Source organism: Dermacentor andersoni, chromosome 8 (assembly GCF_023375885.2).
Source record: "Dermacentor andersoni chromosome 8, qqDerAnde1_hic_scaffold, whole genome shotgun sequence".
Lineage (NCBI taxonomy): Eukaryota > Metazoa > Arthropoda > Arachnida > Ixodida > Ixodidae > Dermacentor > Dermacentor andersoni.
Window position 1 is genome coordinate 128257781 of NC_092821.1, and position 27832 is coordinate 128285612.

At 44.6% G+C, this 27832-nt stretch overlaps 2 protein-coding genes across 2 annotated transcripts; one reads left to right on the forward strand and one right to left on the reverse strand.

The window, feature by feature from the left end:
• Nucleotides 1-154: 154 nt before the first annotated feature.
• LOC126525617 (dynein axonemal assembly factor 5-like) lies at nucleotides 155-18187 on the forward strand. Its single transcript, XM_050173546.2, has 10 exons — nucleotides 155-785; nucleotides 1992-2184; nucleotides 3791-3864; nucleotides 4260-4489; nucleotides 6978-7175; nucleotides 8703-8846; nucleotides 10535-10697; nucleotides 11610-11866; nucleotides 14138-14441; nucleotides 15780-18187. The coding sequence occupies exons 1-10, from the start codon at nucleotides 155-157 to the stop codon at nucleotides 15842-15844; spliced, it is 2259 nt and encodes a 752-aa protein (XP_050029503.1). The 3' UTR covers nucleotides 15845-18187.
• A 1747-nt stretch (nucleotides 18188-19934) lies between these two features.
• DNAlig3 (DNA ligase 3) lies at nucleotides 19935-27800 on the reverse strand. Its single transcript, XM_050173548.3, has 3 exons — nucleotides 26158-27800; nucleotides 25070-25474; nucleotides 19935-24190 (listed from the first exon to the last, which is right to left on the reverse strand). The coding sequence occupies exons 1-3, from the start codon at nucleotides 27454-27456 to the stop codon at nucleotides 23222-23224; spliced, it is 2673 nt and encodes an 890-aa protein (XP_050029505.1). The 5' UTR covers nucleotides 27457-27800; the 3' UTR covers nucleotides 19935-23221.
• Between the last annotated feature and the right edge of the window lie 32 nt (nucleotides 27801-27832).

The window sequence follows — 27832 nt, forward strand, 5'->3', positions numbered from 1 at the left end:
GTTGCTTTCAAAATTGTCCGTATTTATAATTTTTTTTAAATGAAATACGTGAGAAATTAAAAATTAAGACTTAAATAAAAGAATTTTATACACCCTAAGCGATAAGCATGCGTAAGCTGCGTTGTCAAGGGCAACCGCGGCGAAGCGTTGAAAGATGGCGGCGGACGACTTCCGAGACGTGCTGCTCGAGCTTGAGCGGCTCGAATCGGGGGACAAGCACATCAGGAAACGGGCGCTGGAAAACATCTGCTCAGCAGTGAACGCGATGCACGGCGACCTGCCCGAAAACAAGCGCAAGGTGCTCGTGTCGGTCATCATCCGTCCCGTAATCGGCGCGCTCACCGACCCCACTGAGCGGTGTCGCGAACTCGGCGCTCAGTTGCTCCTCGACATCACGTCGGTGCTGCCTCTCTCCGACGACGTAGTGGCCCTGATCGTGCCGGCGCTGCGCCGACGCCTGCTCGCCGGCAGTGAGCCGGTCACGAGCTGCGCCGGCGAAGTGGCCGAGGAAGTGCGCCTTCTCGAAGCTCAGGCGCTCACGCGGACGGTCATGGGCGCTGGATCGAGGTGCGTGTCTCACCTGAACGACATCGTCATAACGCTGTGCGCCTGTCTCGTGGACCCATTCGTGGAAGTGAAAAAGGAAGCGTGTCGCTGCGCCGTTCAGTTGGAAAAGGCCGTGCCCAACCACTTCCACCTGCAGTGCGACTCCATGCTACCTGCGCTCGTTCAAGCGCTGCGACATCAGCACTCAGCGCTTCGGACGCTTGCGGTGCAAGCGTTAGGTAAGGAGCGCGATCTGAACATTTGGGGACATAGGCACAAACAGTCGTTCACGTGTTGGTGGGATAGCTAACGGCAGATACACATATTACTTCTTTCCAAAGTTGCGCTGATTGTTTCGAGCGAGACCTAGCTATGCTCAGACCTAGCTCGCTTAATTCTCCACGCAAGAAAAGCGGGAAAATGCCTATCAAGAAAAGGGCCAGACAAGGGGACACAATTTCTCCAACGCTTATCACTGCATGCTCAGAAGAAGTGTTCAAGTTGTTAGACTGGGAAGGATTAGGGCCGAGGATCGACAGCGAACGTCTCAGCAAACTGTAGTTTGCAGTTGATATTGCCCTGTTCGACAACACCGGAGATTAGTTGCGACAAATGATTAAGGGTCTCGGCAGACGAAGTGTAAGAGTAGGGTTGAAGATTAATACGCAGAAGACAGACAGACCTAATTGTCAACAGCCAGGCAAGATAATGAGAATTCATAATTTGCAGTCAGACTCTAAATTGTACGCAGGAGTACATTTACCTAGGCCAATTACTCACAGGAGGACCCAGATCATATGTAAATTTGCAGAACAAAAATGGGTTGGAGGGCATTACCAAATTACGACACCGGCTGCTTACCGCTATCCGTGAAAATAAAAGTGTACAGTCGTTAGCAAATGGGGCAGAGACTTGGAATATAACAAAGAAGCTTAAGAAGTCAACTGTGCAGTAAGTGATGGAACAAAAATGATATGCACAACTTTAAGAAGCAGGAAGACAGTAATGTAGATTAGAGAGCAAATGGGCATAGCCAATATTCTAGTTAAATTTAAGAGCAAAAGATGGAGCTGGGCTGGACATGTAACACATAGGGCAGATAAGTGGTAGTCTGTTGAAGGTTACGCAGTAGGTGCTAAGGCAAAGAAAGCGCAGCCAAGGATGGCATAGGATTAGGTGGAGGGATGAAATTAGCAAATTTGCAGCCATAAGATAGGGTCAGCTGGCACATCAGCCTATAAGTAGGCTGATGTGCCAGACAAGTAGGCTGATGATGATGACAACAAGATGCCACACCACATGTTAAAGTACTCACACATCGCATGCCCTCTAGTTTGTTCCTTAGCACTTGCATGTCATTCTGGCTTGCCTCTTACTGACTCAGAAACATCCTTCCACTGCCTAGCATTGGATGATCATACAGAAATTTTATTCAATTCTTGCAGGCCCAATTCTTGAGCAGAATGACTGCAACTCACTCACGCCTACTGTCATCTCATCAGTGGCAGAGCTCCTTGATGATCGCTCGCCTGCCGTCCGGATAGCTTTGGCCACGGCAGCGGCTAGATGGGTGGCTAAAACTTTTGGACCGGTGGCGCTGCCCATTGTGCTTATAGCACTTGCAGATCCTGTTGAAAGGTTGGTATGCACACCTAAAGGGCCTTACATTTTGACTCCCAAATGCTTTCCAGAAAAGAAACTAATGTTGATTCAACGAATATCTTGAAATCTATGTGAAGCGAAGCTTTCGTGAAGCAGACAATCAAATGCTATAAATTTGCCCATTTATTTTTAGTGTCTTTGGCATAAAGGAAACTGGCATGTGCACCCATGCTACTCAATCTAATGCATACGGCAGTCCTCTGAATGAGCTAGTTAGTGTTGGCACGATAAAAGTGTACATGCGACTGTGGCTTAAGGGTTAGAGCATTGGGATGCTCTGCTGGGAGCCTGAGGTTTGATCCCACAATCGGGCACATCATGAAATTTTTTTTTATGCGTGAACTAGTCATCACTCAGCAGCCATGGCCAGAAAAGTTCAAGACGGTTCATAAAGAAAGCCTCAAAAACTGTTTGGGATTTCTGAATTGCCTTTTATCTTCACAAACTTGCGCATGTTAGTCATACCTCAATATTAAAAACACAGATATTATGGATTATTGGACCTAACAAAGTAAATCAAATTTTCCTCCCCAATATTAGCCTGTAATGAATATATGTTTACAATGACTATTGGATATAATGAAGCTATTTTATGTTCGATGCAAGACTGTATATGATTATTTAAAAAAGGGGGTCACTCATGCAGCCTGTATATTGTATTTACCCCAAGTATTCACGGTAGATGCTTCTTCCAAAAAAGAAGGTTTTCCTCAGCACACATTTAAGTTCTAAGCATATTAACCTGACTGAACTGATAATAAAAAAAAAAAAAAAAAAACGTGAAGCACTGAAGAGAATGTATCACCACTGAAACTAAAATGCGAAATGAAATGTGAGTTGACAAGCACAATTCATTTTCAACAAGGACGCTCAGTGTAGTACTCTTCTCTCGGCGACAGTGGTTCTATAGCATGAGTTTTGGCGCTATAGAAGGTTAAGCATTGTGAAAGCATGTTTGAATGTGTGTCGTTTCTTACTTGACATGCGCATCTAAGTGCCAAGACATTATTGCAAGCTAGCTGAATGTGCATTTCATCTTCTCACGATTATGGAATATTTTAGACTTTCTAGATAATATGTAACGCAGTTGCCACACATGGGTCATCACAGGATTTTTGTGACACTTTAAGATACTCTGAAGTCCCTATTGGTCAAAGACAAGGAAACAAGTTGCTGTCCTTAGTGAAACTCTCTGTCCACTTCTTGCACCCCACCAGCTGCACCCAACCACCATACTTCGTTAACCCTTGAGGAAGGAGCTGAGTTGGCTCCGAAACGTTGGGTTTTAATAAATCCACTGTTGGTTGGAGACATTCCTAAATATGGTTTCCAGCTTTATTTCGATGAAGAAAAGTTAATTTGTGATTTACTTCTGCTTGAGAAGTAAACATTGGTACTGCTCCTAGAGCATTAAGTTTTTCATTGGTTACTAGGCGACGTGCTTCAGTATTTTGGATGTTATCTCAGATAGAAGCATACATGTGAATTTATTGTAGCTAATGACGTTAATGCATGAGCAGTGACTGCAGTGTTTCGAGTAGCAGCTTTCCTGACAAAAGAAAAAAAACATTTCATTTTTCAGTGTTAGTGCCAAAGCAAGTGACCTCTGGAATGCAGTCGGAAAACTGTATGCAACTGATCAGTCATTGAGGCCTGGTGAGTACTAATTAGATTAAGCACCATTCTTTGAAACACGTCATTTTCAGCATTATTCTCTCTAAAACTTAGTTTTTTCTCTGGAGAGCGCAGGTTTAGCCAGTGATTCACTGGCAAACCTTAGGTTAATGTCTTCTTTAGAAAACTTTTCTTTCATAAGGCTCTAAAGTACTGTCGAATGTCAATATAAGTGAACATGTATATAACAAATTATCGGGTCAGATGAAATAAATCTAAAATACATTTTTGTGTTGTGTAACTCTGAGTGCCTAAGTAACTTATTACGTTTTTGGTTAGCAGAAGATTACGCTTACATGGTGACTAAAAAACTTGCCCTCTGGTGGGAAAAGCCCACTACAAGACTTATTGTGTCTTTCGCTGACTCCTTCGTGCAGCTGTCGAGAGTGAGGGCTGTCGGCTTCTGGTCCAAAAGCACCTTCCATACCTTATGGGCGTGACACATGACTCCTTACAAGGCTGGCGGCTGGAAGAGCAGCTACGCGCAGCTAAGCTCCTGTGTGAAGCCTTCCGACACGCCGGGGCGCACGCAGCGCCTCACCTGTGCTCATTGCTGCCCACGCTCACAACTGTGCTCTGCCGGGATGAGCAGGATCTCAGGCACTGGGTGAGGTTCAACTCCAGTTTAGCCAAAGTCGACACAACTCGACAAATATTTAGTGACATTGAAGACTTCATTAAATTGAAAACTCTCACAACACTGATGCAAATATGATTATTTCATTCAAGAGCAAAAAGATATAACCTTTTGTCTGCTTATGCACTTATTATAGACAGCGCACTAGTGATGCAAAACTGTCGACAGTACTATTGATGGTTGAGTCATTATCAAGTTATTGATAGTATCATTTTCGAACTGTAGACGGTAATGCGCTTAGTACTGAAGCAATATAGCGATACAGTGTATTGCCACTATTGAAACACCTTATGTATTAGGTGTGTACTGCAGCAGGGCTTTTCACTCAGGCTTTCCTATGAACATTCTGCGCCCTCTAGCAATGGTGCCACGAAGCCTGCCCATGGCCTTTGAAATGCATGGCACACCGGTGCATGCGCTGAGAAATGCATCAGGTGGCAGCTGAGCTCCTCTCTCGCGCTTTTTCTGGACACACTGCGCCATCAGGTGGCGCTGTCAAAAAAGTCTACATGTGGCATTCAAAACGAGGTGCGTCGTGCGCCGATGCATGCGAACACTGAGAGTTGTTTCCTCTCTGGCCGCACACCCACTGGCACATACTTGGTGACCCAAGTTGATGAGAGGTTCATTGAAGAGTGGCACACGCAGTGCATTCATGGCAGAGCTTGCTAAAATTGTTGGCATGAAGGACGTTTATTGAAAAGCGACAAAAATACCCATTGCATTTGTTGCACAGCTTGCATAGTCTTTGACTATGGGACCTCCTTATGTATACTACACACATGTAATTTTCTGTATTTTTACCAATAAATAAATTATTATTATTATTATTATTATTATTATTATTATTATTATTATTATTATTATTGATGGAATGGAATAGGCAAGTTAATGGAGTAAGGAAAGATGAATGAATGGAAATTAAATAGATGCTCAGGTGGAATGGATGGGTGTATGGAGTGGAATGGAATAGGTGGATGGGAATGATTGGGATGGAGTGGAATGAAATAGATGGGATAGAATTTGGTGGAATGAATGCTTTGGAAGGATGAAATGGATGAGCTATAATGGGAGGGATGTATAGGTTGGATGGAATAAAATAGATGAATGGAATAGAACAGACGGATAGATGCAATAGATGGATGGATCGAATAGAATCTATGGCTAGAATAGATGAAATAGAATCGGATGGAATGGAATAGATGTATAAATGTAATTGAATAGGTGGGTGAGATGAGTGGATTGGAATAGGTGGATCGATGGAATAGATGGAATAGATTGATGGGTGGGTGAATTGATGAATGGAATAGAATGGATAGATGGAGTGGAATGGAATAGATGAATGGGTGAATGGCGATTGGGATGGAGTGAAATTTGATGGAATGGTTGGGAAGGATGAAATTGATGAGATATAATGGGATGGATTAAATAGATAGATGAGGTAGATGGAATGGAATTGATGAAATTGAATGTATAAGATGGATGAAGTAGAATGGATGGCATTGGTATGGAATGGATGAGATGGATAGATCTATGTTTAAGTAGCTTACTATGCACTTTTTACAACTGACACAAAGGAGAGCTGTGCTAACACGAACAAATGAAATGTGAACAAGCTATAGCTACCTAGAGAACTTCCATTTTTTCTTGCTTTCATCAATTGTGATGTTGGCATGTGCATTTAGTTTGGGGCCCACGCCAACTTTTACAAATGTAATATGTTGCAGTATAAGACCATACTCTCGAGTTATTGTTTGCAGGAGGTGCCATACTTTCTCGTTCACATGTTTTTGTCCATCGTAGTAAGTATAAGGTGCAGTGAGCATAGCTGGTGAAAGGAAAAGGACGGTGCTTATTTTGCTGGCTTAAGTACATTTGCAGCGTTCTGACTTCGCGGGATTTGAAGTGCTCTTGGTAACAAAGAACAAAGCACACAGTAGTACAACCATTTAAAAAGGCCATGTATTGTTCCTATTTTAATACAGTGCCAGCTAACCAAATGCCTCTGAACCATGCTGAGCAGGTGAGATGTTCGACTCACCAAGCAGTGATGCTGAACGAATCTCCTTCTATAATGGACATTAGGGACTACACTATTCGTAGGTGCAGTTCCAACAACGCAAGAACGTCCAAGCGATCGCATTCACCTATGCTAGTGCCACACTCCGAAGTCGAACGGGAAGCCTTTCGCTGGGTAGTTCTGCAAGGAGCAGCAACAAGTAGTCAGTCAGTCCACGCCCCTGTTATCCACACGAGCAGGTGGCACTCGCATCACAACACTTATGCCATCTCTCGTGGATGCTGCGTAACTACGACACCAACATATACCATTGCGTGTGTAGCATGTGGGGAAGCGGAATGTCAGGGGAAGCAAAAAAGCTGAGGGCTTCCCCACAACCTTTGTGACCAATTAACGAAGCAAGTACTATTAGATTCGTATTCTGTTTTTCACCTGCAGCTCACAAAGAGCCTGGAAACGTGCGCCCGGTGGGTGGACCCTGAGAGCTGGCTGGAAGCCGTGTCGGTTCCCTTCTCAACAGGCGCACTGCATGCTTTGGCTGCGCTCGTACGACCCAGTCCACCCGACCGGCTGAGGCCTTACGCACAGCAGTTTTTTCCCATTCTGTTTGAGTACTCGGGTGCTGCGGCTGATACAGTGAGTAGATGCTAACAGAGTAGCCATTTGGCAGTGAACTTGCTTGGGTTGTGTGCTCCCTGCCTGGGTTACTTCAGCCGTTGTGCATTAGACAAGTGATCGGTCCTTGTGCTGCCACGGTGTTAATTTGCCTTTGCAGACTGCCTTTCTTGCTGTCAGAGATAGCCATTGATAAATATACTGTGAATGCGTTATTCCCAATTATTCAAAGTGTTGAAGTACTGTGCTTTTCCTCGCCAAAAAGCGTCACGCAAGAGAATGGTGTTCCAGCGCGTTCTTTTTTGAACACAGTGCAGCCAGGTGCTGAGACTAGTACTGTTGTTTGCATCTCTATCACATTATTCACCTTTAAAGGGTCTGGCAACCAATTTTGATGGTACCCATTTTTTTGTAGTGCAACGGAAAGCCTACCAGTCAGAGTGTCCAATCCTAAAGTGGTAACGTGGAAAATTTTTTATCTGTAGTTAGTTGCGATCGAAATCATGAAGACGTACGTTGGAACCATGCTGGAAACAGTGATAAAGGTGCGCGATAGCAATTGTACGCCAGCATTGATGGAAAGCAGACGACACGTGTCGCCCTAGCTGTAAGAAAATAATACGTTGTTTATCGAGCCGATGTTCATGTGGGTCATGTTTTCTGAAGTGTTGAATTATTTCTACAATAATAGCCATGTGCTTTCGTGGTTTCCTGTCCAACTTCTTTTGTCAGATGCAAATCAAGGTGTTCTTCTTAAAGAAACCAAGTTTTCGAAATTGAAACAATGCTTTTACACCAGTAGTGCTGTTCAGGTAGCACTGACAGCCATTTACGGCACAATTAGTCAATGTCATTTTGTATTGCACGGAGAGATTACAGACTTCTGGGTACTCACTCACAAAGTCGCATGTGTACAAAAGGCACTCGTGCACCATCATGCAGTGAGGGACAGCCACAGCTCGCCTTTGGTCTGCCAGTCCACTTACTGCCGCGAAGTCAGCATCATTTGTTTGCGTAAACTGGTTTTTAGCTTGTAATTTGCATAAAATTAAGTCCATACACCTATGTAATGTCAAGACTGTGATTTCAAACAGTAATTATGCTACACATAGCATAACTGACTTATATACACTAACCTGAGTGCATCCGTAGGCCTGCACCAAGGTCTTACTGCCAGATGGCATGACATGCCTTTTTTCATGACTTTCTGCTGCAATTTAAAATGATGCTAATTCCTACTTAAATCAAGAACAGCATGCTCGATTCTATCGCTATAAATTATGGTCTGATTCTGGGCTGTTGTCGGTCTCTTTAAAACACCAGTCGAATTTCAACATGACCATGGATATAACAAAGTAAATGTTAAATGTTGCTCAGTAATATGCGCATGCAATGAATATATGCCTATAAAAAACATTTTATAATACAACAAATGTGTTTTCGTGTTCGACACGACTTCGTTATAATGAGTTTCAGCTGTTACACTAAAACATACGCAAAAGCATATACGTACCAGTTGAAAACTATTGTGAAACACCTGCCGTGCAGAGGAGCCAACTTGAGGTGCTGGGAATCATGGATGCTCTGCTGTCATGTGTGTGTGACCCCATGGACCTGTCGGTGAAAGAGCTGCTGTCCTGCTGCTTGAGTATTCGGGCCTGCTCTTCTCAGGACGAATGCGTCGCCGAAAAGGTTTGTCTGGCAGTATACGTGCGAGGAGGAACAGGCATGCATCTTTATGGTGTGGCTTCTGTAGAACCTTATTTTCTGTCTTTGCATAAATGGGCAGGGTGTCGCCTTGTCAGTCATTCATAAATTTTGTTCTAACGAGTCAAACAACAGGGCATGGACAGGAACACTAAGTGATAGGGCAGAGCAAATATGGCGAAATCAAACAACTCAGTTTGAGTAGAACTTATACTTCAGCTAATTGGTGCATGTTTTTTTATGATAAGTTTAGTGCAAGGCAAGGGATCAAACATATGAGGGTTATTCAATAAAGAATGAGGCTCATGCTCTGAAATCTTTATTTCTGGAAATTATTCGTCAGCACCTTTATCCCTTTCTCTATGCTCCCCAGTAAGTGAAATGCACGCATCCCACTGTTTCCACCAGCCTAGATTACATGAGTGAAGCCATCCTTTGGCACTTCCTTAAAAATTGCCTATAATGTTTTAAGGGAAGACATGGATCTTCTGGCCTAAAAATTACCAAAAAAAGATTTGCCTTTGTAAAATTCCGTTTCTGGATTCTGCATCTATTCTCTTGATCTGCCAAGTTTATTATCTCCTATGTCCATATTTCAACCATAATATATTAATTTTAAAACTGTAGGGTGGGAGATTAGTTTGCCTTCTTCATTTTCTCAAAACACTAATTGTGCACACCCAGCACGTGTTTTACTGTGACACATCAGTACTTATACCAGATAGAAGAATAATTTTCCTTGCAGCGTGAAGCTAGTTGTTTGGAGTTCACAAAATAGGGAGCAGGTATAAAAAAAAGTTGTTTTACAGTTCTTAAAATTTGTTTTGTGTGACTACTGCATGGCCGTGTTCAAAACACTGGAGTTCAGTTCGATATGAAACAAGAAATGATGACTCAGTCATAAAAGTGCTTCCGTCATTGTGAGTCTTATGCTTTCTAGTATTCTTTCATGCACCATACTTATATTTTTGTGCAGTGTTTATTTCTCCATTGTTCTAGAGCACAAAATAAATTTTCTTTTAATTATCTCACTAAATAATGAATGTACAGAAAAAAAAATTTTAAGAATCAAAAAAAGAAACTCAACGAACATACAAACTTTTATCAAATTTGGTTCAATAATAAGGCACGATAGCTTTAAAACCCATGTCTCTTGTTCCATGTCGAAGCAATTTTTGCTGTGAGGTACTTAATGAAGTCGGAGAGCGCCACATCTGGACTGTAGGATGGGTAAGGGGAATGTGTCGGGAACGGAAAAAGAAGGACATTACTTTAACATGGAGCAAGGCGCAGTTAGCTCATAGGGGACGATGTTTAGAAAGGTGGAAAAAGATGGCTTGGCTCATGTTGTCTAGGTTTGAGGCCTCAGTCTGATCACAAGTCTCAGCCTATATCTGACAACTTTTGTACAAAGAGAGATGGGACGATTGCTTGTATTATTTCTTGTTGTATGCGTGGCTGTTTGCCTTCCACTAAACTTGTTGTAACTAGCAATTCAGTTGCATAAACTAACAAGTCAGCTAGGCAGGAGCAGTGGGGGAATAAGTGGGCATCTCAAGGACAGCACTAAACCTCCTTTTATTTCTTTTCTTCTGGCATCTTCGTGTGCTTGACTTTGATGTAGTCGTTACTGATCATTTAAACATTGAAGTGCATTTGCACCTCATGTGCAGGTGTCGATGCTGCTGCGGCAGCTTGCGGACATGCTCAACCTCCCCTGTGTGGAGGACATGTGTGTTGGCTACGGCAAGGACATGATCCAGGACCTGTCGGAAAACCGGCCACACACCAAGACAACACAGTGGGATGCCGTGCGGGAGCTCGTCTCACTTGCAGGTGTGTTAAAGTCTTTTTTTCTATCTGGCTCTTTTAAGTTCTAGTGTGAAGAACTTTAGCCTTAATGAAGCTGGAAGTCATGATCATGTGTGCATCTGTGAAAGTGCTGAGACAGAGTCGGGATAAGTTGATGTTCTGGAAGCCATGATGGGAGGTCATTATGGCTTGTGTAGTATATGGAGTCAGTTTTCCAATGGGGGCCCTCACCATTTGCATTACTGTCCAAAGGAGAGTAAACAATGAAATTAAGATCACATAACTTTTAAAGTAAATAGCCTTCTTTGGCTCCTTCGGCTGTTTTTGTGGTTGGTAGTCGATAGTTGAGTTCGGCAAGAAGAGCGTTCGCTTGATTACTTTCTCTGGCTCTCTCTCATTTGCTCGCTAGTTTGTTCGGGCTATTCGCTTACATTGACACTCATCATCAATGGTTTCTGCACAATTTCTCTTTGTCCTTTCAGTCTTAGTGCTCCCTTTCTACCAAGCATTTCTCTCCCTCTGGCTTGCATAGCAGCATGATAATGAATAATTATGCACCAGCAAGCCTCTTCACTATTTAATAACAAACTTTCTTTCCCATGATTACATATTACAAAAGAAGAACTTGCCAATATAGTCCTGTTATGTCCTAATGCACCTTTCCTTCTCCTTACTAAAACCTCAGGCCATCCTTACTCAATTAAAGATTCATTCATTCATGCATTCATTCGTGCAGTTGTGGCAACAATTTTCTTAAGTAGGTCATATTTTCTTAGCCAGCAACCATTGTCTTCAGGGCCAGTTCAGCCTAGCTTATAATAATCCAATGTAGCATCCTTTTAATACAGTGTATTTGTGTTTCACACGCATGCACAGCTGCCAGTTAATGCCAGGAAAAAAAAAAAGGATTCTTAATAACTAGATGAACCACTGCAGGTCCACAGAGTGGAGACCTGGTTCCCTCGCTCGTCGCGCTGCTCAACGCAGTTCAGCGGCGGCCGGAGTGGCAGCCCCAGGCAGCCACGGTGCTCCAACAGGCACTCTCCTTTGGCCGGATGCCCCCTCAGTGCACCAATGCGGCGCTGCAAGCCCTGCTTCCGCTGCTGACCGCTGCGGGGCGACCAAGTGTTCCGGCACGGACCTCTGGGCTGCGATGCCTCCTCCAGCTTCTGGAGTGCATACCATCCCTGCAGGTCAGCCGACTGCTGTGGCATTACACCATGTTGCATCGTGTAGCCATGCTATCCACGTGGAATATGTTTGACATGCTGATCTTGGTCACGTGAACCCTACTACATATAGGGACTAACCTGAATTAGGAAAACTTTTGGTTTTTAGTGTAATTAACATTGTTAGGCTACTTCCCCCACTTTGCCATTTGCGCCGTGTTTCTAGCCTCCTTACTCTGGCTGTCTTTATAATAAAAACAATGATTTGCAAAACTTCGGTACTGGTCGGTATAAAACCTGGGTCCCCCAGCACAACAGCCTGATGCTGCATCCGCCCAGCCACGATCATGAGCTTGGTAACGAGGGATTGGTCCTAAACATTAGCAGGGATTGACACACCTCCGGTGCAATCTCCAAGTCCACTCAAAAGGAGGGGGACATTGCACTAGATTGGGAGGGGGGCATTGCATCGCTAGATGACGCAGTGTGTCCAGAGGGAAGTGCAAGGGAGGATCCCGGCTGCAGTACACAGCTCATACATGGACGCATTTCAGCAGTGGCTCACACTATGGGAAAATAATGAGAGCCATTTCGTCACCCGCAATGAAGCCGGCACAGATTTCCCCCCCCCCCCCCCAATGGTATACGGCTCTGCTACAGCAATGTTGACATGGACCTCTACAACGTGCAGTCTCTCCAGGTAATGTATGACGTCTGCCAGGGTGTGTGTGACGACAGCATCGGCTGCGGGAGCAACTAGCCATAGAGTCACACAGGCATGGGTGGTCCAGATGGAAACACAACTTGGGGGCGCCTTTCGGCCTCGATATGCCTGTGTGTCAGGAAGCTGTGTGTGGTCAAGGCCAACATTGATGTGTTTGACGGGTTGGTCAACAAGAACATGGACACCTTGCAGTACATGGAGCACGACGAAAACTGCCACCCCATGCGCCTGTACATATCTCAAGTTCTTTCACCAGTTTTCATACATCTCCTTGAAATCCTTGAAGACCCATGAATTTGAAGAAAGACATTCAAGGACCCTAAAGCTCAATGAAAATAAATGTGCTCCTTGAATTCCTTGAAAACTGGGGTTAGAGGCAACTTTTGAACATTCAAATCAACAAAATCCACATAGGGGCTATGCCATGGACACATGTCCATCGGGAAAAAAAGCCTAGCTATTTTCTTTTGAGAGTGTCACTAAACAATTGAAATGTTGCTTGTTCACAGCCACCAATGACAGGCTTGCTTAAAAACACCATTGCCATCATGGAGCTAGACAAAGCCAGATCAAGCGACCAAACAATGCCACTATTTTTTTGTTTCACTGGTTTACACCATAGCAATCATAGCTCCATTTTTGAGCCCTAAGCTCCAGGCGTGCTCTGGTGAAGATAACTTTCAGCCATTTGGCTTTAACACGAGTATCTTTGGCTGAAGTTGGACACTGTACTAACCATCATGCCAGAAAGAGACTGAGATCATTACAAAGGAACAGTCAACTTAGAAAAGTGACCTGAAGAGCTTGAAATGTGTGTCTAACTCAGCAGCTGCTTAGCCGCAAGAAGTTGCAGGTGAGAAAAAGGAGATTTACCTATTTTTTCAGTGTATGTGTACGAATAATGTTTGTTTCCCCCTCCTTGAATTATGGTCTTCAGAATTCTTGAAATCCTGGAATAGTCCTTGAATTTTGAGTCAGATGTTCTGTACGAACCTAGTTTCAACAAATCCTTGAATAGTCCTTGAATTTTGAGTCAGATGTTTTGTACAAACCTAGTTTCACCCTCTAGCGGCATATCGGCTCGGGCACATAACATTAAACAAATCTTTATTGATGCTTTCAATAATGAATTTCCCATCACCAAATTACATGTACACCACCACTTGAATGCGAAGCACATTAACAAGGATAAACATTCCCAAGGGGTGGGTTCTGTCTGAATTTTGTATGGCTATGACTTGGAGCAGCTTTTACTAAAGCTTCGGCTTACTGTATCGGAATGTTTGGCAGCGCTACATGTGATGACTGAGGCAGCGATAAAACTACAAAGCACATTCTTTGCCACTGTCTTGGCAACCCAGGGTGGTGAACTCCCTCCAAAGCTTGCTCAGTTAGGCCCACACGTGAGTTTGAGAGAGGCCTAAGTTAAATGTACTTTGTGAGCAAGGCAGAGTGAGCTGTGTTCATTTTACCAGCCCGTGACTGTGAAGCCTTAGCGCACGCACTAGTGCGCAAGCTATCACTGCCACTGCCCACACTAAGGGTGAAACAAGTGCAACTTCTCCGGGCAGGTGTCGGGCGAGGTGGTGACTGCCGTACTGGGTCTGCTGGAGGATAGCCAACCGCAGGTGCGCATGCTAGCATGCCAGGCTGCTGCAGCGTGTGTCCCCGAGCAGCTGGCCGTGCGGGCCCTGGCAGCACGGCTCGAGGACGACTCGCGCCAAGTGCGCATGGCCGCTGCTCGCGCCCTCGAGAACCTCGCCCTGGATGGCCTCGAGGAGGCGCTCGACGCACTCGCCCTGCATGCCACCAGTTCCGGCAACGATGCAGCAACAGGAGGCAGCGGAGGACGGGAGAGCGCCGCTTCCTATCATGGTGAGCAGATGAAAGTTAACGGGAATGGCATAGAAGTACTTGAGGGTACTTAACATTCAGCAGGATTGTAGTTTACGTGGGCTAGTTTCACATAGCTTATTAAGAAAAAGAAAAGGCAGCACAAAGATGGGACACAGACAGAGAAGACCACAGGTCAGCATACTCACTCACGAGTGCAGTGACTCCTAGTTGCTCCACATTTATTTCTCAGCTCTGTCTTAAATAGAGCATTAGTGAGTGACGAAGGGTGTGGGTGGACATGAGCATGGACAAGAGTGGGTGCCGGTTAACGTGAGGATGAACAAAGGTCACTGATGGTGAGCTTGAACAGACTGTCGTGCAAGTGGCTCGGCGAGTGTGAGCGGACGTATGTGTGTATGTGAGTGAGAGCTAGTGAGTGGGAGCAAATGCAAGTATGAGCTTGAGTGGGGGCCAGAAAATGTGATTGGAAGCGACTATGAATGCGAGTTTCGGTGAGCATGAGTAGGAATGCGGGTGAATGCGGACGAGTGTGAGTACACGTGAGTTCAGGTGAGTACAGAGCCTGAAAAATATTGGCGAGTGAGTGTGAGCAGGCATCCACTTATTCTGACGACGTATTGACAGGACATACGATGAAGTGCTGTGTTATGGCGTTCCTTCACTTTGTGTCGCGTCTTTGCAAAGTTTTTTTTTACTTAGTACTAATTCGACATTCGGCTGAAATCAGTGGAACTTTTTAAAAGTGATTGCAGCTTCCCCAAGTTACTCCTGATGAATGAATCAAAGTAGCTATGGAATGTTAGTTTGAACATAGTAAATCTGGTTGGTTGGTGGCTTTTATAATCAGTCCAGTTTCAATCTCAGAAATAGGATGGAACATATGACACCACAGAATGCTGTCACCTGTTCAATCCTTATGTCTCATTTCTGTACCATTCTCATTGAAGACGCATAGCCAACTGGCCAAGACCTTCACAGTTCTAAATGTTTAAACTGCCTGGTTGAGAAATAGGCGTGCATGATTTCAGTCATTATTGCTGCTGCTTGTGGTGAAGTCTCTACGTGTCACATGCAGCAGGAGATTAGCAACCGCATGACATTGACTTGCCATGTGGAATGAAGAAAGAGAACTACACAGAAATACACACTGCTTCATATTTTTTTGTTTTGATGTAGCTGTGTTTGTTCTGCAGTGTAATTCGATGATGCATCACCAATGAACTCAAAACAACACCATGTCGGCTGTTCTTAGTTTCACAAACATCCTAGGGGGTGCTGTCTTGTAACAGCCCGAATTTCAATTTACAGGTGACATATAACTTTTCACGGCCATTTGCACCCTTCTGTCTTTTCCAGAGGCTCTCAGCCGATTCTCCGACACGAGTTCGCAGCTGGAAATGGAGGAAGGTTTGCCCGGCTGAACAAGCATGTTTCCAAACCTTGTTTAGGAAGCACATCGTACTACATTGCAACCAGGTCCGCAACTCTCATAAAAACTGCCCCATTTCATCCACCTGTCAGCTACCAGTATTGAAAAAAAACCAAAAGACAAAGGAAACTGTTTGTTCCACAGTCAAACTGCTGTTACAACAGAATCCCCCCCTTTATTTTTAATTCTCATGCTTCGGCACATGTACATAGTCCAACATTGTGTAATGCTTTCGTTTAGTTCCATTTGTCGTGGCATTGCGTTGTGAACTGGAGACTTCCATAGTTCCTGGTTGAGTCCGTTGTTTAAGTTAATGAGAGAGAAAATATGTGTTTAATGTTGCTGCCAAGATCCGGTATTTCCAGCACCTGTTAAAGCAGTCAGCAGTTTCATTACATGTGCGTTGTACAACTCATAGAATTTCTTGAACTGTGGCAATTGTTCAGCTGTCTGCTAGTGGCCTCTGAAAGATGACTCTGTTGACAGAATGTGTTTAAAAGGTTGATGGCATCTCCCTTGTCTGCCCCTAAAAGTGCTCCACAGTAGAAGCTAGTGCAAACAACACACACGATACTGATCGTGACACTTTGTCAGCGTGGTAGTTAACTTACTGCTCTCTCTTACGAGTAAAAAAGAAAGCAGAAATGGACTGGTAGCCGTCACGGACTGAGTGTACTCATGAATGCTGTGCATTGGTTCCACAAGGAATGAACTGAGAACAGTAAAAAATGAGTACATTGTGTACCTGCAGTTAGGAACTGTGAGTAGCATGTTAGGTTAGGTATTAGACAAACTGCTGGCCTCAACAATGTTAATAGTTGTTGTTACACATAGGCAGTGCTCAGAAGCTGCAGCCATGGTGCATTCTGTATACAAGGTGCAGCAATATGAATGGGAACACCCCAATTTGTGTTCCAGACTGTTAAAGGTCCTTGCCTTTTTTGTGGCCAAATGACAAGGTGCCATGAAGTACTTACAGCGTTTTTCACTGGTCGATTCGGAGCAGGATTTCTTTGCTCTGTGGCAACGAATCCAAATTTCACTGGTCGATCTGGAGCGAGTTCGCGCTTTCCGCTGGTCATTTCGGATCATCTTGCTCCGCGCTGATCGCTCTCACTTGCTCCGCCACCGATCGCTCTCACTTGCTCCACCACCGATGCGCGGATTCGGGCAGAAATAGCTCGCATCACTTCCGTCTTAAAGCAGAATCGGCACCCGGTTGGTACGCACAACATTGTGTTGCTTCGCAATATGGCTGCGTTCGGTGCAGCTGCAGCGGTCGCGTTTAACAATGAGAGCTCGAACGACAGCGATTACGAGGTGATGCAGGTGCTGTACGAAGCTTTCTATGCACGTTGTCCATACAAAATCTTTGCGGGCGTGACATGGAAATGATGGACTCTGGGACTGCTGCGGTCAAATTACGCACGGGGGACTGCGGGGGATGGCGACTTTGGCTGCCATGGAAACGAACAGAGCAGAAGTCAGGCATGGCTTACGGATCCGGTTTGTGTCACGTGTACGCAGACTTCCTGTGTGATCCCCCGCGGAGCGTTTTTGCGCTCCACTGGCCAATTCGGATTTGTGAAACCCGAGCGCTCACTCAAGGATTTCGGTGGCCGCTCTAGATCGACGAGTGAACAACGCCATTAGTTGAATGAAGTGTCATTAGCATATGCCTGCAAGTGGTATTCCAACTCTTGCTTCTGCAGTACCTGCTCACTGAGTATTGATTAGACATTCTATTTCATATATACGACCCCTGTACATGAACAGAGCTCGACCCCGATAGCACAGACGATACCCTTGACCCATAGACTTCTCTTCTGGTGTCAGTTCCCTTTGATGAACTGCATGCATTGTTGTATTTGGTCTCCCATAGCAGCCCACTTTAGCTCAAACCTATTCAAAGCTGTTGGAGTTGCAAAGGAAACAGATCTTGCTGGTTCTTTGTAGAGACCGGCCCCGGTAGTGCTGTGAAGTCAATAGCTCCAGCATTGAGCCTACTGTCTGTACAGTAGAAGGCTGATCCATTGATCCGTGCCACAAAGTCCATTGCATTACCACGAACAATCGAGGCAATGCTAAGTACAGTCTGCTACGTTAGATTAGCGCAGTGCAGCAAATCTGTGCCAAGTTAACTCATTTGTTGTGCAGGGTTATCGCCTGCAGTAAACATCAATTCACTGTACTCAGAGGACTGAGGAGTAGCCAGTCAGGCTTTTATCTTAGTGCAATCCTTTACTACTACTACTACAGCGTTGCTCTAGACGCAGAGTGTAACAGCAGTCTGCAGCGAAATGTTGGCAATAAAGAGAAGTGTTTAAAAAGTCTTGATCGCCATTTTATGTTGTGTTTTAGTTCAATCAGCCGTGACGATGGTGTTGAACCGTTTTTGGAACGTCATGATAGTATGCATTGAAATGCTGAGAGTCAAAACAAGTACCCAGCAAGTGTCTCTGTAGTTTTCACTGATGTTACAGGCTCCAGAAAGCTAGAGAAAATAAACACTGGAACATGAAAAGACACAGATGCCAACTAGCGACAGCTGATCATATTTAACATACCCATTTTCTCAACTATTTTTGCCACATTTTAGATGACAAGTTGACATACATATGTCATAAGCACAGCGGTGAAGAAAGCAACCCAAGCAAACGTGTAGGGTTATGTGCCACACAAAAAATTTAATAGCAGAAGCACAGTGACATGGCACTGGGCAGTGTTGCCCATCCCTGAAGAAAGCCATTGTTTGCAGTGTGCCTGAAAATAAGGAAGGACGAACCTCAGACCTGCCAAAGAGGAACTTGGTTCTTGATAACTTGAAGAATTGTAGATGTTCACTCGCATGAAAACTAGAATGTCACATGAAATCATGGTAGCTTCCAGCTGATGATGGAGTGACGACAATGACAGCATGATGGCTCGCAAATTGTGGACACAGGATCAAATCCTGGTTAGGACAAATAGCACAGCTTCCTGTTCTTTCGACATCCTATGGGAAGATAGAGTGACAACGGAAACCACATGAAAGTTTGCTGAAGCATCTATAGTAGCTACAGCTGTAAAATACAGAAGAACCTCATTGATATATTCACAATCGAGAACACAAAAAATGACCCATTAGAGTTATGCTTATGTTTTACTGGTTCATACATTCCCGGGAAACATAATCTTTTGGAACTTGCGTTTCGTACATTGCAAGACGCAATCGTATTGTAGCGCCTACCGACACTGCAACGCAAAGACGCTAAGGTTGGCGCCCTCAGCCAGCACCTTGGTGTCCGCAGCGCATAGTTGATGTGCAAGCACGGCACAAGCAATTCTGTTCTAGAAGTCGGTTACGCTTGTCCTTTTGCTCTGGCGCTCCGCAGCCAGCCGTACAGTTCTCGACAGTATGTATGACACATTTTTCGGCCGCTGGATCCCATGTAAACAAGAAAATACACAAAGCATGTGCGATCAAGAATAGTAGCTGCCCACCGCATCAGCTTCCCTACAATACTTGCCCACCCATATGGTGTGAAAATGCCAGAACACACTCAGTTTCTTATTCCGGTACCAGCAAATATCCTCCTAGGTTGTCGCTCGCTGCCAAACCTACTGTGATAAGCATCTTCACCTACTCGTATTACAGCATGTGGGGTATAGTGACATTCGAAGCATACTGCGTGCTTCTAGTAGGCAATTACCCAAACATGCCACCGTTTCCTGGTGCAGGCGGCGTGATGCGAGCGTCATGTTTCGCTATAGTGACATTCGGAATGCTCACCAGCTCAATTTTGTTTCAGTTTGGCATCGCCCTTTTAAAACACTACACAATGAGAAAACAACAAAACGTGTCTCAGGCCGCCCAGCAGAGCCTTACCAGCTCGACAAGTGTCGGCGTCTCGAGCCTCAATGATTCGTGCAACTCTTTGCATTAAGTCTGTCAAATTTTGTAGTTGCTTCAGATCATACATTTTCCCGGTTAGTATGTTTTCTTTCTTGCGGCTTTTCTTTCTCAACACGTGTGAACGAGGTTCTACTGTATTTTTAACTTGTAGCTATGAAAAATGCTCTTTTCATTCACACATGACAAATTATGGGATATGCTTGAAAACCACATGGAAGCATTTATTTAGATGTTCTGTGCCCAGTTGCAACAAAACACTGAGCAGATTTAATAGTCATGCACAGACCATAAAATATGGCATTGAGAAAACATACTTAGTAGATAGAGATTAACCATCGACACAAATATACACTAACAAACTTTATATAACTTGGTCAGACACTTTTCTAGGGATATAGTGCATTAGTACATATTATTATCTATGAGGCCCACAAGACAACAGCTTTTCTTTGGTAACATTGTTCCAAGTGCATGCTTAATGAAGCATTCATTAAAGCATTCATTTCCATTTTTTAAATACTATTCATGATATTAACCGCACATGCCCCAAAATTATCATGTTCTCTACAGTCAACTCTCCAAACTTGTGTGTATAGAAACACTGAAATTACAGAGTAGCCGAATGAGAAACATATTTAAAAAATGTGAGATGTTTTGGAGCATCCAGCCATGTTAGTGTACTGGATTGGTGTACAGTGCAATATCACTGCAAGCAAAATTTAATTGACGGCAAAAATACCTTTTGTAGGCAATACACATAAATGTATTAGCATATGTAAATATATATCTTGCAGATACTGCTAAGTTTGTTTAGAGGTGCACTACACATTATGTAATCAAAGTATCATTATCTGAATACTACAACTACGCTGCAGTAACAGATTAGAGACCCTTCCAGACCAGACAAAAACCTCTACATGTTTAATATGTTTGTCACCTAAGTTAATTAGTAACTTATGCCTCTTTGTGAAGAAAAGCAACAAGCATTTTCCAAACATCCTAGAGGATTACATAACCAAGGCACAAACATGTCAAATATATTTTGCAAAGTATGTTTTTCATCTATCAATGCTCAGCTTCACAATTCAGTCGAAAAATTTCAATCTGTCCATACTTTGGAAGACATGCAATGCTTAACAATCATGTTAAGCCTGACATAAGTCTGTCATTTTCATTAAATTTATATTTTGCACTGTGTTCCAAACAGCAACAGCAGCTAAGAAACAAATCAGTCATATGTAATGGCCAAATAGGTTTTGTGCCAGGACAACACACACATTGACATGGTATCGTTAGTTAATGAGCTTTGAGTTTTAAAACAAATGCCTTCTTCAAGACGCAGATGCACAAAGTGACAAAGGCCAAAAAAGGAGACTGAAAAAGTGCACAACGTGCAACTTAGAACTAAATGCAAGAGAAAGGTCTGAACATGAGTACAATTTCATCCTTTCACACTTGCACAAACAGATACACAAGCATTAGGGGTACGCAAATAGTTATATTTGAGACCGAATTGAATATGAATCAAATACTAGTACCAAAAGCAAATCAAATATTGAATACTTTTCAAACATTTTTCGAGTAATAAACAGCTGTTACCACAATTGATGCAAAATGATCTTCACTTCCCAGTATTCTTAAAGTTAGCAAGTTTCTGTCCTTACATAGCACATTACGACAAATCGTTTATTAAAAGCACAAACGGAGCTTCAGAAGCCAACAAGTAGTTTCTTCGCATATACAGAGTTCTTCGAGTGTGTGAATGATCGCTGTACAGCCTGTAAAGTATGGCTACCTAAGTGATGTAGCCTGCTCCACTACACAAGTTCTCATGTTTCATGTCTATAGTATGCTCACGGGAGAGAAAATGTAGCATACATTTGCTCCAATTTTATGCTTATTTGGGCACAGTTGACATTTTGAAATGTTCTAAAATTATGAGAAATATATTCACATTTACGAATAGTGACTATTCGATCTGAAAACCGAATTGAGAAGGACCCTATTCAATTTGTTATTAGAAAGTTTTGAATATTCACACGCCCCTAACAAGCATACATGCACTTTATACTATGCGCCATATAAATAGGAGTGCTCCTGCTAAATTGCTAGGCCTTTTGTATGCAAATTTTCAGTGTGAAAGTGAGTTTAATTTAATACCATTTTTATGAGTACATATTACTCATCAATTTTGTCCACAATAAGTTTGAAGTGGGTGTCTGTTGTGATGTTATTCAAAAAGCTTCTGATTCCACTGCCATGCCATAGTGCCACTATGTGTCATGGCTTAGGAGAAAACATAAGGTTAATTAGAAAAATGACAGATGGTGCAACCATTACATTGCAGTGAAATCAACACATCTTGAGTGGTGTTGTCTAGATTTATTCTGAAGATTATTCAAAACTGATAAGTAATACTCACAAACATAATATATTAGGCTGAACTCGCCTCAAAATGGTACCTCTGTGCAAAATTTGAGTATGAATGACCCTGCTGCTTAGCAAGATGTGGCACTCTTATTTATGCAACACACATTATGTACAGTACAGTCCACCCTTAACCCTTTGAGGGTCACGACTGTACTATGTACGGCGGTGAAAACAAATCCCAAATTTTGTGAGTTGCATCACATCCACTAATCATCAGGTGCATGCAGCATCTGTTAAGACGGTATTTAAAGGCTGTTAATAAGCAAATTAGACAACTACCAGCCCTGCAACTTTGCCATGATTGCTTCATTGGTATAAACAGTTCATCTATAACCAATTTAGCCCAAGTTCTTTGCAGCTGGCCTTTAAAATGGACACCTAATTACATAGTGTTCAAATCAACATGACTTGAAGGTATCAATTTAAAATGAAACACATGGTGTGACGCATTAGGTACATTTGACCTGGTAAATGCATCCGTGTCAAAAGCGAAATAATCAGTCCCAAAATACTAAATAATTTCGGTTTTTTGATGAACCCTACAATACATGTACATTCAATGCCTTTTTAGTTTCCACCTCCTTAACCTTGCCATAATGAACATTCATGCGCTGCATGTAATAATAATAATAATAATAATAATAATAATAATAATAATAACAATAATAAAGCTTGCTCCTGTTTCAACCCCAGCATAAAGGAAGGCTTATAGGCCCTTTATAGCAGTTGCTTCCTGAGATAGAGGCAGCAGTGAAAACAACACGCCTTGACATCAATAAGGATATTCAGAAGAATGCAAGAATGACTCCAAGAGCAATTCTACAAGAAAAACTGCGTAAGTACAATGGTGCACAAACACAGCAGCACTGTAAATGTACAAATTCTAAGCGAGGCTTCTTTGAAGGCCACTGCCCCATTCATAAAGGATATAGTAGAATGCAGAAAGTTCAGCACCGAAAGTTTGCGAACTTCAAAGTTAGACTCTGCACATGTCGAGCACAGCTCCAACAGTAGAAGCTAGAGGCTCAAAAACAAGAACTGCATTCATGCAGAGTACCTCGCTTCATCCTGACGTTTTTGATGTTTTATGCTGTCCCAGAGCCAATCTACGGTAATGATCTTCACTAAACGTGCACATTGTCTAACACCCACATTCGGTGACGACAACATGTGGGTCACACTGTCACTTTCACTCTTCGCAAGCGTGCCATCGTAGGCAACGAAGTACCTTCTCAACAGCCTACTCTGAGGAAGACACATTCTAACACCTGTGAAGACGTCAGGAAAGTCGCAAAGCTTCTTCTTCATTCCTGTAGACACCTCCGATTTGGTGTCATTTTTCGATGCTCTTTCTGCTTGACGCTTCCTGGCGGGTGAAGGCTGTTGTTTTGAAACCGACAAGGGAGTCTGTTTTGGAGAATCAGACTTTTTTGAAGAATTGCTTTTTCTTGGGGAAATGGATTTCTCTGGCGAGGAAGACTTATCTGTTGAGGTAAACGAAGCATTTGCAACACCGCCGTCGTCTTCGTCCTCGCCAAGGCCCAGGTCAAACGGCTTTGCCCTGGAGTTCTGAAACATCTTGCGCAGCTCGGGCAGTGTCGTCGCCTCCTTCGGTGTCTTGTCCGTCCGGATCCGCGTGACTCGGGGGAAGCGGATGGAGATGCCATCTGCGGTGTGCACCTCGGCCCGAGTGAACTCGGCGCCGGCGATCTCCCAGACCTGAGTGGTGTCCGGGTCCTTAGCGACAAAATCCGGCACCAGGACCTTCTCGACATCAAGCCACGCTGGCACCCGCTCCATCTGCCGTGATATTTTCTTCATTTCAAGCTCTGTCTGGAGCCGCTCCAGCGTCTTGTCATCGTGGCCGCCGTGTACCTTGGTGACTGTACACCAGCGACCGGTTGCCGGATTCCAGCAGCCCATTAGGAAGATGGACATGATGCCACCATTGCTTCCAGTGCCAAAGTATGCTCCAAGCACCGCGAGGTCGGCTGAGTCCGCCATGCTACCACCCTGCACATCGCAATAAGGTCATGCGCTTCAAGGAAAACAAACGCGAGCTAGACTAAAAGCTTTCCCTTGTAAAGAAGCAAATATGCCCCTTCTACCAAAATAAGATGAATAGCAAAAGAAATTCATGGAGAGAGAAGAGGCCCATAGCACCATTGCCTTAATTCATACATCAGCCTCCTGTGATGACACAGTTTGCGGAAACTATGAAGTCATGGACAGGGGCAAGGTCCTTTGTGGCAAATATTGACACATAAGAAAGGCAGCATAATTTGTAAACTTTGTTAGGTTTTACTTTGAGTCACAGCGCACAGTGCAGGTGACCAAGCGTGGTGACTCATTTTGTGCCAAGAAGTGCACAGACTGGGAGGTCATGGCGAATTCGTCACTTCGTCCCTGTCATTTATCCACAAGAGAAACTTCTTGCATTCAAATGCTATTTTCTTGCTGATAATCACTTTCTGTTGTACCGGTGCGGCAATGGTGCCAGAAGCATGGTTTATCTTAAAAGTCTACATAAAAAACCTGCTTCAATGTCATGGACATGCGGTCAGAACACTACTTGCGTCTGTGCCAGAACCATGGCAGTACCGGCTGAACCAATGCGTGAGACGCCAATTGACATGCCTTTTCACCATTGCGGTCCTCTAACACGGTAGCTAGAATGAAATCAGTGCAAGCGATCTATACATAATTGATTGTTCTTGCTGATGCTTTTGCACTAGCACATAACTAGAAAAAGTCATTGCAACTACAGTGTGCCCTTGCTGAATTCAGTGTCATAAGATGGTGCCACCAGTGCTGCTGGTGCTTGCATTCTCTTATTCAGTTGCTCTCTTTTATGGATACAGACATGCTAGAATTGCAATATTCAATGCTCACCTTAAGGTAGTCCTTCTTAACCTTGAGCCAATGGCGCTTTCCTGGTTCATAAATGCCATCAGGGTTTTTGAGCACAAGCCCTTCTAGGCCCTGAGACAGGACATCATTGATGAGGTCCCGCAACTTCTCACGCGTCGTGATCACATGCTGCTCGCTGAACACGACGTGATTCTTGATGGGGGTCATGTTGGCCTGTAGGATTTCCCTGCGCTCACGCAGTGTCCGGTCCAGTAGGCTTTTGCCATTGTAGTGAAGACAATCAAAGACGAAAAGACACACAGATGCATCTTTGAAGGCTGCCCGCTTGTGGATTCCTAGTGTTCCAAAGGGCAGTGGCTTCTGCGTGTGTGTGTCCACCATAAGAATTTCGCTGTCGAGGACCAGGTCATGGCCATGCTTGAAAGCCTGCAGGCAAGGACATCCAAAGGAACAGGTGAAGTTGGTAAACAGCGGAAAAAAGAAATTTAGATAAATGCAATGGTCATGGCTTTCAATGTGAGTTGCCACGTTCATCATGGGGGCTATTCTGCAAGCGTCCACCTAGTGGACATGTTCGCTTCGTCTGCTGCTGGAGTTCTGATTGGCTGGGTTGGTGTACGCTTCAGAAGGAGACAAGCGCCCCCAGCCAATTGGTACTTCAGCAGCAGACGAAGTGGAAATATCCATTAGGTGGCGCTTACAGAATTGCTCCCCTGGTCTACAATCACTTCACATGCGAACAGAACTGTGGCTGTCCATCAGAAAAAGGCAGTTGTGCCCTGTCCAGACTATGGGCCGTCCAGATATTGCAACAAGTGTAAATGCACCTGCTTTCCCTGATAAAAATCAAATGCGTACACTTGCACAATGTAGTTAAATAGCGAATTAAAACATTCTTGAGCAATGGTGCTCAAGCGTTTCATTTTGTTGGCACCTTGTCTAATGAACTAATAATAGTGCACCTACTGATTTTACAAAGCACGAGAAAGTTCACAGTGCAAATGGCATTGTAATGGTAAGAGCTTTAGCAGACAATTCTTTCAGCATGCATCGCAATGACTGGACTATGGATGCCTTTGAATTACACCGAGCAACTCGGCATTTCATACCTTTGGAATGAAGTCCTTAAGATGTTGGACCTTGTGTGCCGACACCGGCTTCAGGCTTCTGCTGAAGAACAAGAACTCCGAGCCCTTCTTGTGTAACTGGACCCGTTCGCCGTCGTATTTGATTTCCGCGTACAAGCCGTTCGGGCACTTGGCGAAGGCGTCGTCCACGGAGCCGCACGGCTCCGCCAGCATCGGTATCATCGGCGTCATCAGGCTCGCCGAGACGCTGACGTTGCCTTCCTTCGAGGTCCTCACGACGTCTTCCAGGTTCCGAGACGCCTGGAACGCCTGGTACGCGTCCGGGTGCAGCGCCTCCAGGATGTGCTTGGGTCCCGAGTTTATGCGGATGTCGTGCTTGATGAGCCTGACGACCATGACCAAGTCGTTCGCAGTGCAGCGAGCGCTCAGGTGCCTCAGGAGCTGCACCTGATCGTCTTCGCGGGTGAGCCGTGACAGGCGCTCCAGGTAGGCGTCGACGTCTTGCATCGTCAGCGTGCTCTTGTCGGCCGGGGAGCCGTACTTCTCGAAGAACGCGCCGACGGTACGCGCCACGTCGCCCTGTTCCAGGTCCTCGATCATCTCCTCATGGCAGCCATTGCCGAAGATTCGGCTGAACACCTTGACGAGCTGCTTGCTTTGCAGGTTGTAGACGCGCTTGTTGACCATGGGCAAGAGGAACTTGACCCAGAGGCAGAGGTCGCCCGTGAAACCTTTGCGCGTGCTGCCTCCTTTGAAAAACTTTGCCACAATCGCCGTCTTGCCCGTGTAGGTCGATTCTTCAGCGATGGCGGCGCACAGCTTGCGGAACTCCTTGAAGGCGTCGTCCTTACTTGACTTCCTCGTCAGTGGCGACGCTTCCAGTTCCTCCAGATCGAGCTTTTCCTCGGTATCGTCCGACCCCTGAGAAGTCAGGGTCGTCTGCAGTTTCTGCTTCTTGGCAGGAGTTCCTCCGCCGCCGGCGTTGTTCCCCTTTCGCTTACCGGGGCTTCCTGCGCCGAACTTCTCCGACAGCTCGTCGATATGCTTGAGGACTACCTTTCGGTCCTCCTGGCCGATCTCGCTCCATCCCTCAAGGTCGCCGGCGTCCTCGATTTTCTTCGTGGTCGCACGAGCCCGCGAGAGCTGCTCGAAGATGCAGTCGACGTGAAACCACTGCTTCATCTCTCCGCCGCTGTCGGTGAACGGATTCGGCACTATCTTGCCGATGCGCAGCACTTCCTTGTCGATCTTCTGCTTGCACTTCTTGCACCCCGCAGTTCCCCGCTTGGCGTACTCGATGCAGAAGCGAGCCTCCGACATTTCTCTACGGGAGAGCGCGCACTGTCGCTGGTAGGAAATATTGTCGGAGATCGCACTTTGGAGTGAGACGGTCGCAAACCGCGGACGTTCGTGTTACATTTTGCCGTCGGTGACCGTATTTTTCGTTGCAGGGGTAGACGATAACTGTCTTTCCATGAGCGAGAAACAATCGGAACGATTCTTCGTGAAGCACCACAGCAAATCGTAACAAGAAGCACTCTGGCGCGCGCAACGAGTTACGGCACGTAGCGACTTGGGTTATGGATTGTCTTGGTTCTCTCAGTACTCTCTTTGCTTGCTTAATGAGTAAGGGTTAAGCGCTAACAACGCTTTTGTGTAATTAAAAAAATAAAATAAGTTTTATAAGTTTTCCTGT

Excerpts from the sequence above, each read along its gene's own strand:
- LOC126525617 (XM_050173546.2), top strand. The coding sequence starts at position 155 with ATGGCGGCGGACGACTTCCGAGACGTGCTGCTCGAGCTTGAGCGGCTC. Across the intron at positions 10,698-11,609 it reads GGAGCTCGTCTCACTTGCAG|GTCCACAGAGTGGAGACCTG; the intron begins GTGTGTTAAAGT and ends GAACCACTGCAG. Across the intron at positions 14,442-15,779 it reads GAGCGCCGCTTCCTATCATG|AGGCTCTCAGCCGATTCTCC; the intron begins GTGAGCAGATGA and ends TGTCTTTTCCAG.
- DNAlig3 (XM_050173548.3), bottom strand. The coding sequence starts at position 27,456 with ATGTCGGAGGCTCGCTTCTGCATCGAGTACGCCAAGCGGGGAACTGCG. Across the intron at positions 25,475-26,157 it reads TTAAGGACTTCATTCCAAAG|GCTTTCAAGCATGGCCATGA; the intron begins GTATGAAATGCC and ends CCTTGCCTGCAG. Across the intron at positions 24,191-25,069 it reads TTAAGAAGGACTACCTTAAG|GGTGGTAGCATGGCGGACTC; the intron begins GTGAGCATTGAA and ends TGCGATGTGCAG.